Source organism: Heterodontus francisci, chromosome 4 (genome assembly GCF_036365525.1).
Source record: "Heterodontus francisci isolate sHetFra1 chromosome 4, sHetFra1.hap1, whole genome shotgun sequence".
Taxonomy (NCBI): Eukaryota; Metazoa; Chordata; class Chondrichthyes; order Heterodontiformes; family Heterodontidae; genus Heterodontus; species Heterodontus francisci.
Window position 1 is genome coordinate 58,334,163 of NC_090374.1, and position 16,902 is coordinate 58,351,064.

The following is a 16,902-nucleotide window of genomic DNA, read 5'->3' on the forward strand; positions in this document are numbered from 1 at the left end:
AATGGAACCATTCTACAACTGGCTGCTATATTCCAGAAAGCCAGTTGGTGAAGGCTAGAACTGGGACCAATTTTTACATACTTTTATAAGCATTTATTTATTAGATTAACACATTGCAAGCATACACCTCCTAACCCCGACCATCACAGTTTCAGTCTGTGTCTATTTATAGGGGCACAAGTGAATCCCTAGTTAATGCTCACCACCTGTATACAATTAAACATGACGTACATACAATTAAACATGACGTATATACAATTAACACTGGAAAGTGAGAGACAGCAACTCAGGTGATGGAGTCTCAACGAGGGAAGGCTGCCCCACCCCCCACCCCTGCCCCCACCGCACTGTTCACCCTGCGCCCACACCCCCGCAACACCCCAGTGCTCTGAGGCATCCCTGAAGATTATGTTACGTGCCATAAGGGTCCGCAGAGAAATACTGTTCCCAGTGCCTGGGAGGAAGAAGCCTGCCTCTGAAATCAAGCAGGTGCAACTGGAAGTGTGGAAGTGACAAAGGAGGTGAGCAGCTGGAATGTGGTCTCTTGCTTATGGACGCAGTGCCACAAGATGTTCATTGACCTCATGAGGGCAGGAAAGGTGAGTGACATGTCACATTCAAGTGCAAATCCCCAGACTCTGACTTCCCCAGCCTTCTCCTGTACAGCACTCCTCAGACCAACACACTTTGTAGGTCTAACCATTCTCTTTTGAGGCAGCTCCTCACATCCCCATCTAAACTGATGCTCACCTTCACCTTGTTGCCATTTCATAGCCATCTCTCACAGTCACCCTCTACTAATGTTATCTCTCAACAGATTCCATTTCTCACACTCCTAACTCTCTTTTTTCTCTCCTTGAAGGTGAAGAAAGCATAGAACATCAGGGAGATACAGGGCACTGGAATTTTGGAATATATGGCCATTGGTGATGGAGAGATGGGTTCTCCCAATGACCTGATCATAGAATGAAATATAACACAGCCACATAACACACAACACTCACTCATGTTGACGATGTCAGCAGCCACTAAAATATGATGATTTGCACAATGCTGACTTTGAATCCTTTACCTCGTCAGTTCTAATCATTATCTTTCACCTCCCACAGCTCTTTCAAGGAACTGGTGCCAGAGGAAAAGGAAGAGTCCTTAGATCACACACTCTGAGGAAACACTGTCATACGGCACATGCGCACTCTCCATCAGTTCAGATACACACACCTCAATGAACCTCCAAGACAGGTAGTTGGATTGTCACATGGTGGGCCATGTATCACAAGTGAGCAGGAGCTAGTGTTGGAGATAGGGACAACGGAGAGATCCCGTCAGAAGGCGCAGGCCCCTCTAAGATCTGCTCAGCTGGACACAGATGTGCAGCCTCAGGGGTCATCATTGAAGAGGACTATTCTGGAGCAGCATCAGATGTCTAAGGTTCTGTCAGCATTTCGAGAGACAATGCACATGATTAGAGAGAGATTGGAAGAGTCCTTCTCTAGCACGAGTGACACAGAATCACAGAATTGTCACAGTGCAAAAGGAGGCCATTTGGTCAATTGTGATTTCACCAGCTCTTTGGAAGAGCAATTCGCTCAGTTCCATTCCCCTGCCTTCTACCTGTAACCTGCACATTCTTCCTTTTCATATAACAGTCCAATTCACTTTTGAATGCTTCAATTGGACCTGCCTCCACCACACACTCAGGCAGTGCATTCCAGAGCTTAACCACTCGCTGTGTGAAAAAGTTTACCCTCATGTCACTTTTGCTATTTTGCCAATTACTTTAAATCTGTGCCCTCTCGTTCTTTTCCACCCCAGAGTGAAAATATTTAGAATTTGCCCTTTCCCCCCTTCAAAGTTCGGCAACTTTGCCCTTTAGCCTTTCCCATCACAGCCCACCACCCCCCCCTCCCCGACCAATCCGCATTGTTTTAACCTCACTCCCCCACTCCCGAGTAGAGAAAAAATCCTCCTCCCCTCCCCCCGATAGGTCTGATTTTAACTGTCAGTGGTGGCGAAAAACATGCACTAGCAGATCAGCTGTTCACTATAGACCCTGCCCAATTTTTCTTTCTATTGAATTCAATGGCAAGATCATCAGGCAGGATATTTTACAGGCGGCTGTACGGCTATTATCCATTTTCCATTACTGCTGAAAGTTAAAATGCTTATTGTTGAATCCCCTGGACAGGGGAATTAGGGCTTAAAATGCAGCCTTACGGCAGAACAAATGGTGGTGATGGAAGCTGAAGCCATTAGAACATCAAACCTGTCCTTTAAACACCTGCCAAAATACCCGACTAAGTAAAGCAGATCTCTAATTACGTGAGCACAATCTATCTGGAAGAAGGCCTGTGCAAGGTTGAATATTCCACTGGGTCTATCAGCCTATTCCCCACTCGAGTCTTAACAAAGAGCTCCCAACTGCACCACTCACCAGTGGACTCAGACCCTCGCATGAGAACCATCGAAATATTATAGACAGAAGGAGGCCATTCAGCCCATTGTGTCCGTGCCGACTGAAAAAACAGCCGCCCAACCTAATTCCACCTTCCAGCACCTGGTCCATAGCGTTGCAGGTTACAGCACTTCAGGTGCATGCCCAGGTACATTTTAAAAGAATTGAGAGTTTCTGCCTCGACCACCATTCCTGGCAGTGAATTCCAGACACCCACCACCCTCTGGGTGAAAAAGTTGCTCCTCATGTCCACATTAATCCTTCGACCAATCACCTTAAATCCGTGCCCCCTGGTAATTGACCTCTCTGCTAGGGGAAACAGGCCTTCCTGTCCACTCTATCTAACCTCCTCATAATTTTGTTTGTTTCTTTCTTTCTTTCTTTTGGGCCTCCTTATCTCGAGAGACAATGGATACGCGCCTGGAGGTGGTCAGTGGTTTGTGAAGCAGCGCCTGGAGTGGTTATAAAGGCCAATTCTAGAGTGACAGGCTCTTCCACAGGTGCTGCAGAGAAATTTGTTTGTCGGGGCTGTTGCACAGTTGGCTGTACACTTCAATTAAGTCACCCCATCACCCCTCAGCCTCCTCTGTTCCAGAGAAAACAACCCTAGCCTATCCAATCTTTCCTCATAGCTGCAACTTTCAAGCCCTGGCAACATTCTGGTAAATCTCCTGTGTATTCTCTCCACAACAACTATCTCCTTCTTGTAATGTGACGACCAGAACTATACGCAATACTCCAACTGTGGCCGAACCAGCATTTTATACAGTCCCAGTATTACATCCCTGCTTTTGTATTCTGTACCTCGGCCAATAAAGGAAAGCATTCCATATGCCTTCTTCACCACTTTATCTACTTGTCCTGACACCTTTAGGGACCTGTGGACATGCACTCCAAGGTCTTTCACCATCTACCCCTCTCAATATCCTCCCATTTATTGTGTATTCCTTCGCTTTATTTATCTCCCGAAGTGCATTACCTCACAATTCTCCGGATTGAATTCCATTTGCCACTTTTCTGCCCACTCAACCAAACCACTGATATCATTCTGGAGTCTACAGCCATCCTCTTCGCTATCAACTACACGGTCAATTTTTGTGTCAACAGCGAATTTCCGAATCATGCCTCTCACATTTAAGTCCAAATCATTAATATATACCACAAACAGCAAGGGACCCAACACTGAGCCCTGTGGAATGTCACTGGAAACTGCTTTCCATTCACAAAAACATCCGTCAACTACTACCCTTTGCTTCCTGTCACTGAGCCAATTTTGGATCCAACCTGCCATATTCCCCTGGGCTTTCATTTTACTGACCAGTCTGCCATGCGGGACCCTGTCAAATGCCTTACTAAAATACATGTAGACCACATCCACTGCACTACCCTCCTCAATCCTCCTTGTTACTTCCTCAAAGAATTCAATTAAGTTAGTAAGACATGACCTTCCCTTAACAAATGCATGCTGACTATCCCTGACAGGAAGGTATGTTGCCTCCCTGGTGCCAGGGTCATGGATGTCTCTAAACGGACAGGGCGCATTCTGAAGGGGGAGGGTGAACAGCCAGATGTTGTGGTACACATCGGTACCAATGACATAGGCAGGAAGAGTGACGAGGTCCTGCAGGGGGAGTTTAGGGAGTTTGGTAGAAAGTTAAAAGACAGGACCTCTAGGGTTGTAATCTCGGGATTACTCCCTGTGCCACGTGCCAGTGAAGCGAGAAATAGGAAGATAGTGCAGCTAAACACGTGGTTGAACAGCTGGTGTAGAAGGGAAGGTTTCAGATATCTGGACCATTGGGATCTCTTCAGGGACAGATGGGACCTGTACAAGAAGGATGGGTTGCATCTAAACTGGAAGGGCACAAACATCCTGGCTGCGAGGTTTGCGAGTGTCATTCGGGAGGGTTTAAACGAGTGTGGCAGGGGGGTGGGAACCAGAGCAGCAGGACAGCAAGTGAAATAAATGAGGGGGAACTAGTAAATAAGGCCAGTAAGACTAAGAGGAAGAGCAGGCAGGGAGATGTTGCTGAGCACAGCGGGACTGGTGGTCTGAAGTGCATTTGTTTCAATGCGAGAAGTATAACAGGTCAGGCAGATGAACTTAGAGCTTGGATTAGTACTTGGAACTATGATGTTGTTGCTATTACAGAGACTTGGTTGAGGGAAGGACAGGATTGGCAGCTAAATGTTCCAGGATTTAGAAGCTTCAGGCGGGATAGAGGGGGATGTAAAAGGGGTGGGGGAGTTGCATTACTTGTTAAGGAGAATATCACAGCTGTACTGCGGGAGGACACTTCGGAGGGGTCGTGCAGCGAGGCAATATGGGTGGAGCTCAGGAATAGGAAGGGTGCAGTCAATATGTTGGGGGTTTTCTACAGGCCTCCCAACAGCCAGCGGGAGGTAGAGGAGCAGATATGTAGACAGATTTTGGAAAGATGTTTTTGGAAAGTGTGAAAATAGATAAGTCCCCTGGGCCAGATGGGATTTATCTTCGGATTCTCTGGGAAGCTAGGGAGGAGATTGCAGAGCCTTTGTCCTTGATCTTTATGTCGTCATTGTCGACAGGAATAGTGCCGGAAGACTGGAGGATAGCAAATGTTGTCCCCTTGTTCAAGAAGGGGAGTAGAGACAGCCCTGGTAATTATAGACCTGTGAGCATTACTTCGGTTGTGGTTAAAATGTTGGAAAAGGTTATAAGAGACTGGATTTATAATCATCTGGAAAAGAATAGTTCATTAGCGATAGTCAGCACGGTTTTGTGAAGGGTAGGTCGTGCCTCACAAACCTTATTGAGTTTTTCGAGAAGGTGACCAAACAGGTGGATGAGGGTAAAGCAGTGGATGTGGTGTATATGGATTTCAGTAAGGCGTTTGATAAGGTTCCCCACGGTAGGCTATTGCCGAAAATACGGAAGTATGGGGTTGAAGGTGATTTAGAGCTTTGGATCAGAAATTGGCTCGCTGAAAGAAGACAGAGGGTGGTGGTTGATGGCAAATGTTCATCCTGGAGTTTAGTTACTAGTGGTGTACCGCAAGGATCTGTTTTGGGGCCACTGCTGTTTGTCATTTTTATAAATGACCTGTAAGAGGGTGTAGAAGGGTGGGTTAGTAAATTTGCAGATGACACTAAGGTAGGTGGAGTTGTGGATAGTGCCGAAGGATGTTGCAAGGTACAGAGGGACATAGATAGGCTGCAGAGCTGGGCTGAGAGATGGCAAATGGAGTTTAATGCGGAAAAGTGCGAGGTGATTCACTTTGGAAGGAGTAACAGGAATGCAGAGTACTGGGCTAATGGGAAGATTCTTGGTAGTGTAGATGAACAGAGAGATCTTGGTGTCCAGGTACATAAATCCCTGAAGGTTGCTACCCAGGTTAATAGGGCTGTTAAGAAGGCATATGGTGTGTTAGCTTTTATTAGTAGGGGGATCGAGTTTCGGAGCCACGAGGTTATGCTGCAGCTGTACAAAACTCTGGTGAGACCGCACCTGGAGTATTGCGTGCAGTTCTGGTCACCGCATTATAGGAAGGATGTGGAAGCTTTGGAAAGGGTGCAGAGGAAATTTACTAGGATGTTGCCTGGTATGGAGGGAAGGTCTTACGAGGAAAGGCTGAGGGACTTGAGGTTGTTTTCGTTGGAGAGAAGGAGGAGGAGAGGTGACTTAATAGAGACATATAAGATAATCAGAGGGTTAGATAGGGTGGATAGTGAGAGTCTTTTTCCTCGGATGGTGATGGCAAACACGAGGGGACATAGCTTTAAGTTGAGGGGTGATAGATATAGGACAGATGTCAGAGGTAGTTTCTTTACTCAGAGAGTAGTAGGGGCGTGGAACGCCCTGCCTGCAGCAGTAGTAGACTCGCCAACTTTAAGGGCATTTAAGTGGTCAATGGATAGACATATGGATGAAAATGGAATAGTGTAGGTCAGATGGTTTCACAGGTCGGCGCAACATCGAAGGCCGAAGGGCCTGTACTGCGCTGTAATGTTCTAATTCTAATGTAAAGGTAACAGGGTTGTTCTGGTGGGTGATTTTAACTTCCCCTATATTGACGAGGTTTCACTTAGTGCTCGGGGCTTAGATGGGGCAGAATTTCTAAGGAGCATCCAGGAGGGCTTCTTGAAACAATATGTAGATAGTCCAACTAGGGATGGGGCCGTACTGGACCTGGTATTGGGGAATGAGCCCGGCCAGGTGGTCGAAGTTTCAGTGGGGGAGCATTTCGGGAACAGTGACCATAATTCCATAAGTTTTAAGGTACTTGTGGATAAGGATAAGAGTAGTCCTCGGGTGAAGGTGCTAAATTGGGGGAAGGCTAATTATAACAATATTAGGCAGGAACTGAAGAATTTAGATTGGGGGTGGCTGTTTGAGGGTAAATCAACATCTGACATGTGGGAGTCTTTCAAATGTCAGTTGATTAGAATCCAGGACCAGCATGTTCCTGTGAGGAAGAAGGATAAATTTGGCAAGTTTCAGGAGCCTTGGATAACGCGGGATATTGTGAGCCTAGTCAAAAAGAAAAAGGAAGCATTTGTAAGGGCTGGAAGGCTGGGAACAGATGAAGCACTTGAGGAATATAAAGACAGTAGGAAGGAACTTAAGCAAGGAGTCAGGAGGGCTAAAAGGGGTCATGAAAAGTCATTGGCAAACAGGATTAAGGATAATCCCAAATGCTGGGACCTTTGCTGTTTGTATTATATATAAATGATTTGGAGGAAAATGTAGCTGGTCTGATTAGTAAGTTTGCGGACGACACAAAGGTTGGTGGAGTTGCGGATAGTGATGAGGATTGTCAGAGGATACAGCAGGATATAGATCGGTTGGAGACTTGGGCGGAGAAATGGCAGATGGAGTTTAATCTGGACAAATGTGAGGTAATGCATTTTGGAAGATCTAATACAGGTGGGAAGTATACAGTAAATGGCAGAACCCTTAGGAGTATTGACAGGCAGAGAGATCTGGGCGTACAGGTCCACAGGTCATTGAAATTGGCTACGCAGGTGGATAAGGTAGTCAAGAAGGCATACGGCATGCTTGCCTTCATCAGTCGGGGCATAGAGTATAAAAATTAGCAAGTCATGCTGCAGCTGTACAGAACTTTAGTTAGGCCACACTCAGAAATGTGCCTCCATATTTATTCTTCTATCTCCCTCTCACTATTTGGGGGTTTATAGTACACTCCTAATAGTGTAGCTAGCCCTTTTCTATTTCTGATCTCCACCCATATGGCCTCATTTGATGATTCATTTAGCATTTCATCCCTCCTCACAGCTGTTATTGATGCCTTAACAACACACCCTCCTTTTTTAACCCCCTCTCTATCCCGCCTGAAAGCTATATCCAGGGATGTTGAGCTGCCATTCGTGCCCTTCCTTAAGCCAAGTTTCCATTATAGCAACAATATTGTGTTGCCATGTGTCTATCTGTGCCCTCAGCTCATCGGCTTTATTTGCTATACTCCTTGCATTTAAATAAATACCTTTTAACACTGCCAAATTCCTGTGCTGCACACTTTTTAACTTTTGCTTTTTCTGTCTTTCCGAATCACTCGCTAATTTTCTACCTTCCGTTCCCTGAAGGGTATCACCAGGGTTATCCAGCTTCTAAACAAGGCTATAAAGTCTTGTCCTTTCAGCAATTAACGGAGAAACTGCACCATATACATCAGGTTGGGTTCAGATACATTGAAACCAAATTCAGGAGGCAGCAAATGTCTGCCCTCCCATGCTCCTTATTTTCAAACCTTAGGCCATTCTCACGCTTGTTTACAATATTTCTTGTTGCACTTCCTACACTCTTTTATGGTTGTTCAAATCAGATTCTGCATCTATCAATCACTTAACTCACTTCTGCATGAACAATAGCATGCAGGCATGTACTCCCCCCAGGCCAGCACCAGGGTCCTCCATGATACATTCTGGATCAATTAGAACTCAATGTTGAAACTGAGAAGTGAATGGGAGGTCCACTGTAAAAGGCCTGGAGATGGAGCTTAGAGGATACGAGGAGGAGGTTGGGCTTGGGATTCATGGACCTTTTAATCATAATTTCAATCTTAATATAGAGATGAAATTTATAAACTATACACTTCTTACTGTTCTCATATATCTAATGAATTATATTTCTATCCATTAAATGTAAAGAGAGTTACCTGCGTTTCCATGTGGAAATGGTACTGTTCACCTGCTCTAATTTCACCTTCAGCCTTGCAAGGAGATACTGAAATAGCACTGGCAGGGTCTCCAACAAGCAGCACATTTCCAGGTGCTGGGTAGAAGGATTTCTTGTTAATAGCTTCGTCGAGATTCACTATTGGTGGTTTTTGATCTTGGTAGGTGACCTTCACTCCTTCTACCATCTGGAGAGCATGATGCTGTGAATCTTAGTATGAAAATGGGTATGGTTAACTCCCATGTGATTAGGCAGCATTTGAAACAGTACTGAAAATCAACATCTTTTATATCTGTTATTTAAAAAATCCTAGAACTTTTAATTCATAAATTGAACAGTTTCTAATTGCAATTAGTGTCTGCCATTATCCATGGGAGTTTAAAAAAGAAAATCAGCTAGTGATACTATTCGTGCAACTGAGCTGTCATTTTAATGAGATGACTATTCAACACAATGCAGATTTATGTAGCACCTTTAAAAACAGTGGAGTCCCAAGTCACTTCTGATGTGAAGCAGTAAGTGAATGAAGAGAGATGACTGAAGGCATTGTTGCAAAGACTGGATTTAAGCCAACTTGTAAAGTTGGAGGACAGAGGTAGAGCAATGTGGAGAAGTTTAGGGCAAGAGTTCCAGACAGTATGGCCAAGGCAGCCAAAGGCTCTTTCCAAACTTCACTGAGTAGGAGTCGTTCTTCTAAAAAGCACCATTAGTTATTTGCGTTTTGAACCAAGATGAAAGCTAGCTAATAATGCACAAATCCATGGACCAAAAAAAGGTTCTAGTATAAGCTTACTTAGAATGAAGTCTGAATCTCAAGAAAGACACTGGCAAATAAATGGCCTAACCTGTCAAACACTTTTCATGATTCTGCCAGGGTTTCAATTCATGGGGTAAAGACACCCTGGGGAAAGGAGTTGTTCCGTTGGGACAGGCTTCACTTAAATCGTACTGGAACCAGTGTCCTAGTGAATTGAATAGCTAGGGCTGTAGGGGTGTAAACTAAGTAGTCGGGGCGGAGGGTTCAAGTGAGGGGAAATTTAGAATGTTCAAGAGAAAGGACAAGGCATTACAGAGACATGTGCAAGGTGACCCAAGGCTGGGAACCAAATATTCAGGGGTACTTGACATTTCGGAAGGATAGGCTGAAAGGAAAAGGAGGTGGGGTAGTTCTGTTAATAAAGAATGAGATCAGTACAGTAGGGGAAATGATGTTGGCTCAGAAGATCAGCACGTAAAATCAGTTTGATTGGAGATAAGAAATAGCAAGGGAAAAAAGACAGTGATGGGAGTCACCTACAGGCCCCCTAACAGCAGTTACACTGTAGAGTATCAATCAAGAAATAATGGAGGCTCGTAAGAAAGATACTGCAATAATCGTGGGCGATTTTAATCTTCATCTAAATTGGAAAAAAGCAAATTAGAAAAGGTAGCCTTGAGGACGAGTTCATAGAGTGTATCTGGGATAGTTTCTTAGAACAATATGTTATGGAACCAACCATGAAACAGGCTATTTTAGATCTGGTAGTGTTGGATTGAGTTTATTTTATTATAGGACTGTTAGAACTTCGTTGTCATATCCTTAAGCATAACGGTTCAAATTGAATCCTGTAACATAACCAAAAAGCATGATATTAGCCAAAGTTCTGGACAAGTCATGACATGTCGAGACCCTTTATTTAAAAGTCATTAGACTGTGGATTACCCCAGGGAGACCGTTGGCTTTTTAACTGGTAAAAAACTGTGGACAATCCATGTCTGGTCACGAAGCTGTGAAATGAGGTAAGTGCATATCAATGCCATTAAGTGGGCACTGTGGATGAATAGCCATAGCAGGGTGGCACCGGATCAAGGTATGACCTTTTGTGAAGGAATTCATAGTCAAGGAAGCTTGAATCTGGATGCCCCGCCCTCCCCCCCGAATGACAATGACTTAAACTAGGCTCGAAGTACCATCATGGAAGGTAATGACTGACCAATCCGATGAACAAAAATGGGGTTTTACCGAATATGGCACAGAACCAAGCGGGGAAAGGTTTATACAGTAAGAACTTGCAAGGCCCGAAAGCGTACATCATTATCAAGAAGAAGACAGAAGATAGACATCAATCAAGAGACAAGACGTCACAGTTAACCAGAGGTGGGGGACTGGTGTTCCATCATGAATGCAACTGCTGACTACTGCCCTTGGCTCAGTATCACAATTTTGTGCTTATTGTGGAAAACTTAATCAAGTCTGTGAAGCTTGTGAAAACACCCTTATACCCGTGTGGTTTTGTAGCTAGTCTGAGCTGAAAGTACCTTTTAGAGAGTAATTGTAATTGACCTAAGTCTTACAATTAAATTACAGCAAACCTCAGATCTTAACAGTAGTCTGTAATGAGACATGATTAATGATCTCATCATAAAGGATCCTCTAGGAAAGAGTGATTATGACATGACAGAATTTCAAATTCAGTTTGTGAGTGAGAAACTTGGGTCTGAAACTAGTGTCTTAAACGTAAATAAAGGCAACTACAAAGGTGTGAAGACAGAGTTGGCTACAGTGGACTGGGAAAACAGATTAAAAGGTAAGACAGTAAATAAGCAGTGGCAGGCATTTAAGGAGATATTTCATAATCCTCAACAAAGGTATATTCTATTGAGAAAGACTCTATGACAAGGATGAACCATCTGTGGATAACTAAGGAAGTCAAGAAAGGTATCAAATTGAAAGAAAAGGCATACAATGTTGCAAAGATTAGTGATAGGACAGAAGACTGGGAAAATTTTAGAAACCTGTGAAGGATGACTAAAAACAAGGGAGAAATTAGAATATGAGAGTAAACTAACAAGAAATATAAAAGCAGAGAGTAAGAGCTTCTACAAGTATATAAAAAGGAAGACAGTAGCTAAAGTAAATGTTGGTCCTGTAGTCTATCCCCACTACTGGTCCGGAGGTTTACTCTGGGTATCAATGACTCAAGACTAACATATTATTGTTCATACATAGCACATTTATTCAGCGTTTCAAAATCTTATCTTCAATAAAGATTACACTCACGCGTTCACGTAAGCAAGGTTACTTAGGTTCATCAGAGTGTCGGAATGGAGCAGATGATCAGTCCTCCCCTTACGATTCTCCAAGTAGTTGATCAGACTACTTAATCCTGAGCTAGCTAGCCAGCACTTCGGAGCACGCTTTCTTATACCCTGTTTCATGCATGCTGCCTGCGTGAAGAGCTCAGGATGGGCCAGACCTGACTATCCAACGTAGAGTGATTGATCGGTCAGCTGTTGCTAACGCTGTGAATGTGCCAAGTCAGCCACAGTCGGTCAACCTTTCACCGGTGTTGACATCTGCTTATTTTTGGTAACCTTATTCCTCAAGTTTCGACCACGTCGCACAGCTAGTTCACTGTTCTCCAGCCCTTGTCTGATAACAAGGCATTACTTCACTGCGCCGACCCCCGGTCTCCAAGCAACCAGCCCACATGGCGCGTCTGTTACAAATTTAGCAGCAAATTAGACATGCCTTCATCAGACCTCGCAGGTGTTAGCACATCCACTTCCCCTTCAGCAGTTCACTAACACCACATTGCTGTCTCATCACATATCCTACGTCCCTGCTGTGGACTCGCTTACCACTTTTAGCCGCAAACACTACTTCCCCACGTACCAGATTACATACAGTTCACGGGTTGGGTGGTGGTTGCCTACAGTCCCTTAGAAGATGAGACTGGGGAATTAATAATGGGGAACAAGGAAACGGCAGAGACTTCAAACAAATATTTTCTCTCTCTCTTCATGGTAGAAGACACAAAAAGCATCCCAGGAAGAGTAGAAAATCAGGGGGCAAAAGGGAGGTATGAACTTAAAACAATCATCACTAGAGAAAAACTAAGCAAACTAGTGGGACTAAAGGCTGACAAGTCCTTATGGCCCGCATCTTAGGTCTTCAAAAAGTGGCTACAGAGAAGGTGGATGCATTGGTCGTGAACTTCCAAAATTCCCAAGATTCTGGAAAGGTCCTAGTGGATTGGAAAACCACAAATATAATGCTTCTATTCAAGAACGGAGAGAGACAGAAAGCAGGGAACTATAGGCCAGTTAGTCAAACATCTGTCATTGGGAAAATGCTAGAATCCATTGTTAAGAAAGTAGTAGCAGGACATTTGGAAAATCATAATACAACCAGGCAGAGTCAACATGGTTTTATGAAAGGGAAGACATGTTTGACAGATTTATTAGTGTTCTTTGAGGATGCAATAAGCAGGGTTTTGTAAAGGGGAACCGGTAGATGTAGTGTACTTGGATTTCCAAAAGGCATTCAATAAGGTGCCACATAAAAAGTTACTGCACAAGATAAGATCCCATGGTATTGGGGGTAATATATTCGCAAGGATAGAGGATTAGTTAACCAACAGGAAAAGGAGAGTCAGGATAAATGGGGCATTTTCAGGTCGGCAAGCTGTAACTAAGGGGGTTCCACAGAGATCAGTGCTGGGGCCTCAAATATTTACAATCATATTCATGTCTTGGGTGAAGGAACTGGGTGTATTGTAGCCAAATTTACTGACAATACAAATATAGATTGGAAAGCAAGTTGTGAGGAGTATGCAAAGAGTCTGCAAAGGGATAGGTTAAATGAGTGGGCAAAAATTTGGCAGATGGTGTATAATGTGAGAAAACGTGAGGTTATCCACATGGTAATGGTAGTAAGAATAGAAAAGCAAAATATTATTTAAATGGAGACCACGGAATGATGCGGTACAAAGGTATCCTTGTACATGAAACACAAAAAGTTAGCACACAGGTACAGCAAGCAAGTAGGAATGCAAATGGAATGTCGGCTTTTATTGCAAGGGGCATGGAGTATAAAAGTAGGGAAGTCTTGCTAATCCTGTACAATGTGTTGATTAGACCAAACCTAGAGTGCTGCATACAGTTTTGGTCACCTTATTTAAGGAGAGACATATTTGCATTGGGGGCAGTTCAGAGAAGGTTCACTAAGTTGATTCCTGGGATGAAGGGGTTGTCTTATGAGGAAAGGATGAGCAGGTTGGGCCTATACTCATTGGGGGTGATCTAATTAAAACATATATTGAAAAGAGGGAGACAGTGGCATAGTGGTAATGTCACAGAACTGTAATCCCAGGCTAATGCCCTGGAGACACAGGTTCAAATTCCAACATGGCAGCTTGTGGAATTTAAATTCAATAAAGTAATAAAAAATCTGGAATTGAAAGTTAGTCTCAGTAATGGTGCCATGAAACTATCATGAATTGTCATAAAAACCTATCTGGTTCACTCATGTCCTTTAAGGAAGGAAATCTGCCATCCTTCACTGGTCTGGCTCTGGTTAAGAGTCTGCCCTCTGAAATAGTCTAGCAAGCCACTCAGTTGTCAAGGGCAATCTAGGACGGGCAACAAATGCTGGCCTTGTCAGTGATGCCCAGGTCCCATGAAAGAATTTTTAAAAAATTCTGAGGAAAACTGACAGGGTTGAGAGGATGTTTCCCTTCGTGGGGAACCTAGAACTAAGGGCATAGTTTCAGATTAAGGGTTCGCTATTTAAGATGGAAATGAAGAGCAATTTCTTTTCTCAGACAGTTGTGAATCTTCTGAATTCTCTACACCACAGAGCTTTGGAGGCTGTCACTGAATATATTCTATACTATAGGGGAGTCAAGGGTTATGGGGAACAGGCAGGAAAGTGGAGTTAAGGCCACAATCAGATCAGCCATGATCTTATTGAATGGGGGAAACAGGCTCGAGGGGCCGAATGGCCTACACCTGCTTCTATTTCTTCTCTTCGTATGCATACCACAGAATGTTATGCAATCGGATTCACCAACTGTGGGTGGAAAGTTTTAGACATTATGAGGTAAATTCCCTTCTGCTTGCTAATTTTGGTGAAAAAATAGGAATGAGTGTAAAGTGGAGAATACTGTATTATTTAACTGTTTTTCACAAAAGTTTCTGGAGGAAAATATGCCCTTTAGCTCAAAGTTCCTGACTTAGCAGAGTATGTAAATACGAGATAGGTAGAATTAGGCATCCCAGCAATGTAGTCTCAGCACTAGACCACATGTCTACGCCATAAGTCACAGTGCCATATGTGGGCACCCCCCCGTGTATATTAGTAAATTCCATCTATAAGGAATCCAATAGGACCATCAATTCTCAGAAACAGGGTGCAACTTAGGTTCCCTTCAGCCAGATCTCTGATTTTCTGTGTTCTCGTGTTGTAAATGATCCTGGGAAGGTGAGAATAGGGAAAATAGACCCTGAAGATTTTTAATTCCAAGGAATCAAAGAAGCAATTGAGACCTCTTGCCTAATTGCCCTGCTGCCATCCTTGATCAAAACTCTTGTTCTGGTAGTATCTCAGGATTATTTGTTGAAAAAGGTTTCTGACCAGTCACATGATTCATGACATCGTCCATTCGTAAACTGATCTTGAAGTGATCCAATGTTAGTGAATTACAATGAAACTCTGTGTCTCAAAGCATCAGAATCTGTAAGTAGATGCATGTGCTGCTTTTTGGAAAGAGGTTAATTAGGCACTTACCAATATATGCACATTTTCTCTTCACAGTAAAGTAATAGGAATAATATATTTGGGTTGACATTATCGGTTCATCAGAAAAATAACTTCTTTGAATTTTGGGGAAAATCCCGTTAAGTAGAGGTCATAACCCTTGCTGAGTTTCTTTCTTACCGAAAGTACCCAGTGAGATGAGTATATTTGTATTAATGTGTACTTGTATTGAGCCTCATCCTTCAGGAGTGCATACTGGGAAATCACCAACAAAATTAAATTGGGACAAACTGAAGGAAAATAATTAGAATACAGCCCAAAACTGTACTTAGACAACATGTAGCTCTGAAATGCTGTTTTATATGGACCAGGCTTTTAGCACAGCATTACAAACCACAGATTTATGTGGAGCTCTAAACTTTACAGTTATTAATGGCAAATCAAGAAAACTGGCAGATGACAGCAAGTGAGCACTATTAAAACATTATTTTGATTTTTTAAAAAGTCCTTAGCAAGAGAGGCTAAATAATCAAAAATGTCCAATATAGACATCCTGTAAAATTACTTATTCCACCCCGTGAATCAATTACTTTCACGACCTGAAGAGAAACTTCTAACATCTTTCCTTAAATATGCCTCACAACTAACATCAGATCGTTGTGTTAGTGATTATTCTCCCTGCCATAATTAGATAATATTCCAAGTGGCATCTACAGAGTAAGACAAGGGAGAGTAATTGTGACCTGTGGTGTTACTTATTTTACTAATAGTGTAGGTCCTTTATGACAAACAGTAAGAGACCTTTAGGAAATGATGTGCTGATGAGAGAATTGTACAATTGTAGCTTAACAATCATCAGCAATCCGTAATCAGGAGATTCTCAATTCACAGTTCTGAAATTACCCATAATGATGTCTTCAGATCCATCCTTAACATGATTATACCTTGGAGCCTGTTGGGATACAAGGTTCAGCCAGAAGCTGGTGTGAAGCAACCTGATAAACACTACGTGGTAAATAGCCTTTCTCTTACTTATCATCTTGTGTGCTGCTGTTTTTCTGCCTCTTCTCTTCTGCTTCTATGGTCTGAATTTTACCAGCCTCCAGGAGGCAGTAACAGAGGCGGAGGGTGCTGGTAAAATAGCGGGGAGCTGTGTCGGGATGGCTGCATGTAGATGGGCTAATTTGCATAACTAAGGCCCAATTACGGGTCATTTTACAGGTCCGCTGGCATTTTGCTGACGGCGGGCAGGCAGGCGACCCACCACCACCCAGTCCCGCACCCCCCCCCCCCCACCACCGCCAACAAGCCAAATGGGGAGGCCAGCAGCTTCATTGCTCAGGCTCCACAGAGGGGGCCATGGGCACAAATGCAGGTCACCTGGCCCCAACAATCCCTCCAGAGGGGTTTCCCCTCTGTCCCATGGGGCCTACCTCCCACGGCCCCCTAAATTTTAATTTTTACATGCCTATCTGAGGGCATCTCCATTATGCGGCGCCCCCAAGGCCTCCTGCCTGCCTCAGCAGTGCTCACCTCTCCCGGTGGCACTGCTGAGGCTTCATAGCTGCTGACCCTCTGATTGGGCTGGCAGCTTCAGGAGTCTGCCTGCTGTCCTTAATTAGACAGTGGGCCTGCAGGTGGCCAATTAGGAAGCTGACTGCTGTAAAATTGTCAAGCCAGTCCCGCTGCCAGCAAGACCACTTTTTAACCTAACCTCGGGCTCCCAAAGCCCATGGTCTTTCTTTCCCTCCA

At 43.8% G+C, this 16,902-nt stretch overlaps 1 protein-coding gene across 7 annotated transcripts in view; it reads right to left on the bottom strand.

Annotated features, from left to right (window-relative positions):
- The window catches only part of LOC137369057 (xanthine dehydrogenase-like), a 225,248-nt gene that overhangs the window by 76,328 nt on the left and 132,018 nt on the right, over positions 1 to 16,902 (bottom strand). For all 7 annotated transcript variants that reach the window (XM_068029610.1, XM_068029607.1, XM_068029609.1 and 4 more), the window contains one exon: positions 8,611 to 8,840. In XM_068029610.1, the coding sequence (XP_067885711.1) occupies positions 8,611 to 8,840 (230 nt within the window). The remainder of the gene's footprint in view (positions 1 to 8,610; positions 8,841 to 16,902) is intronic.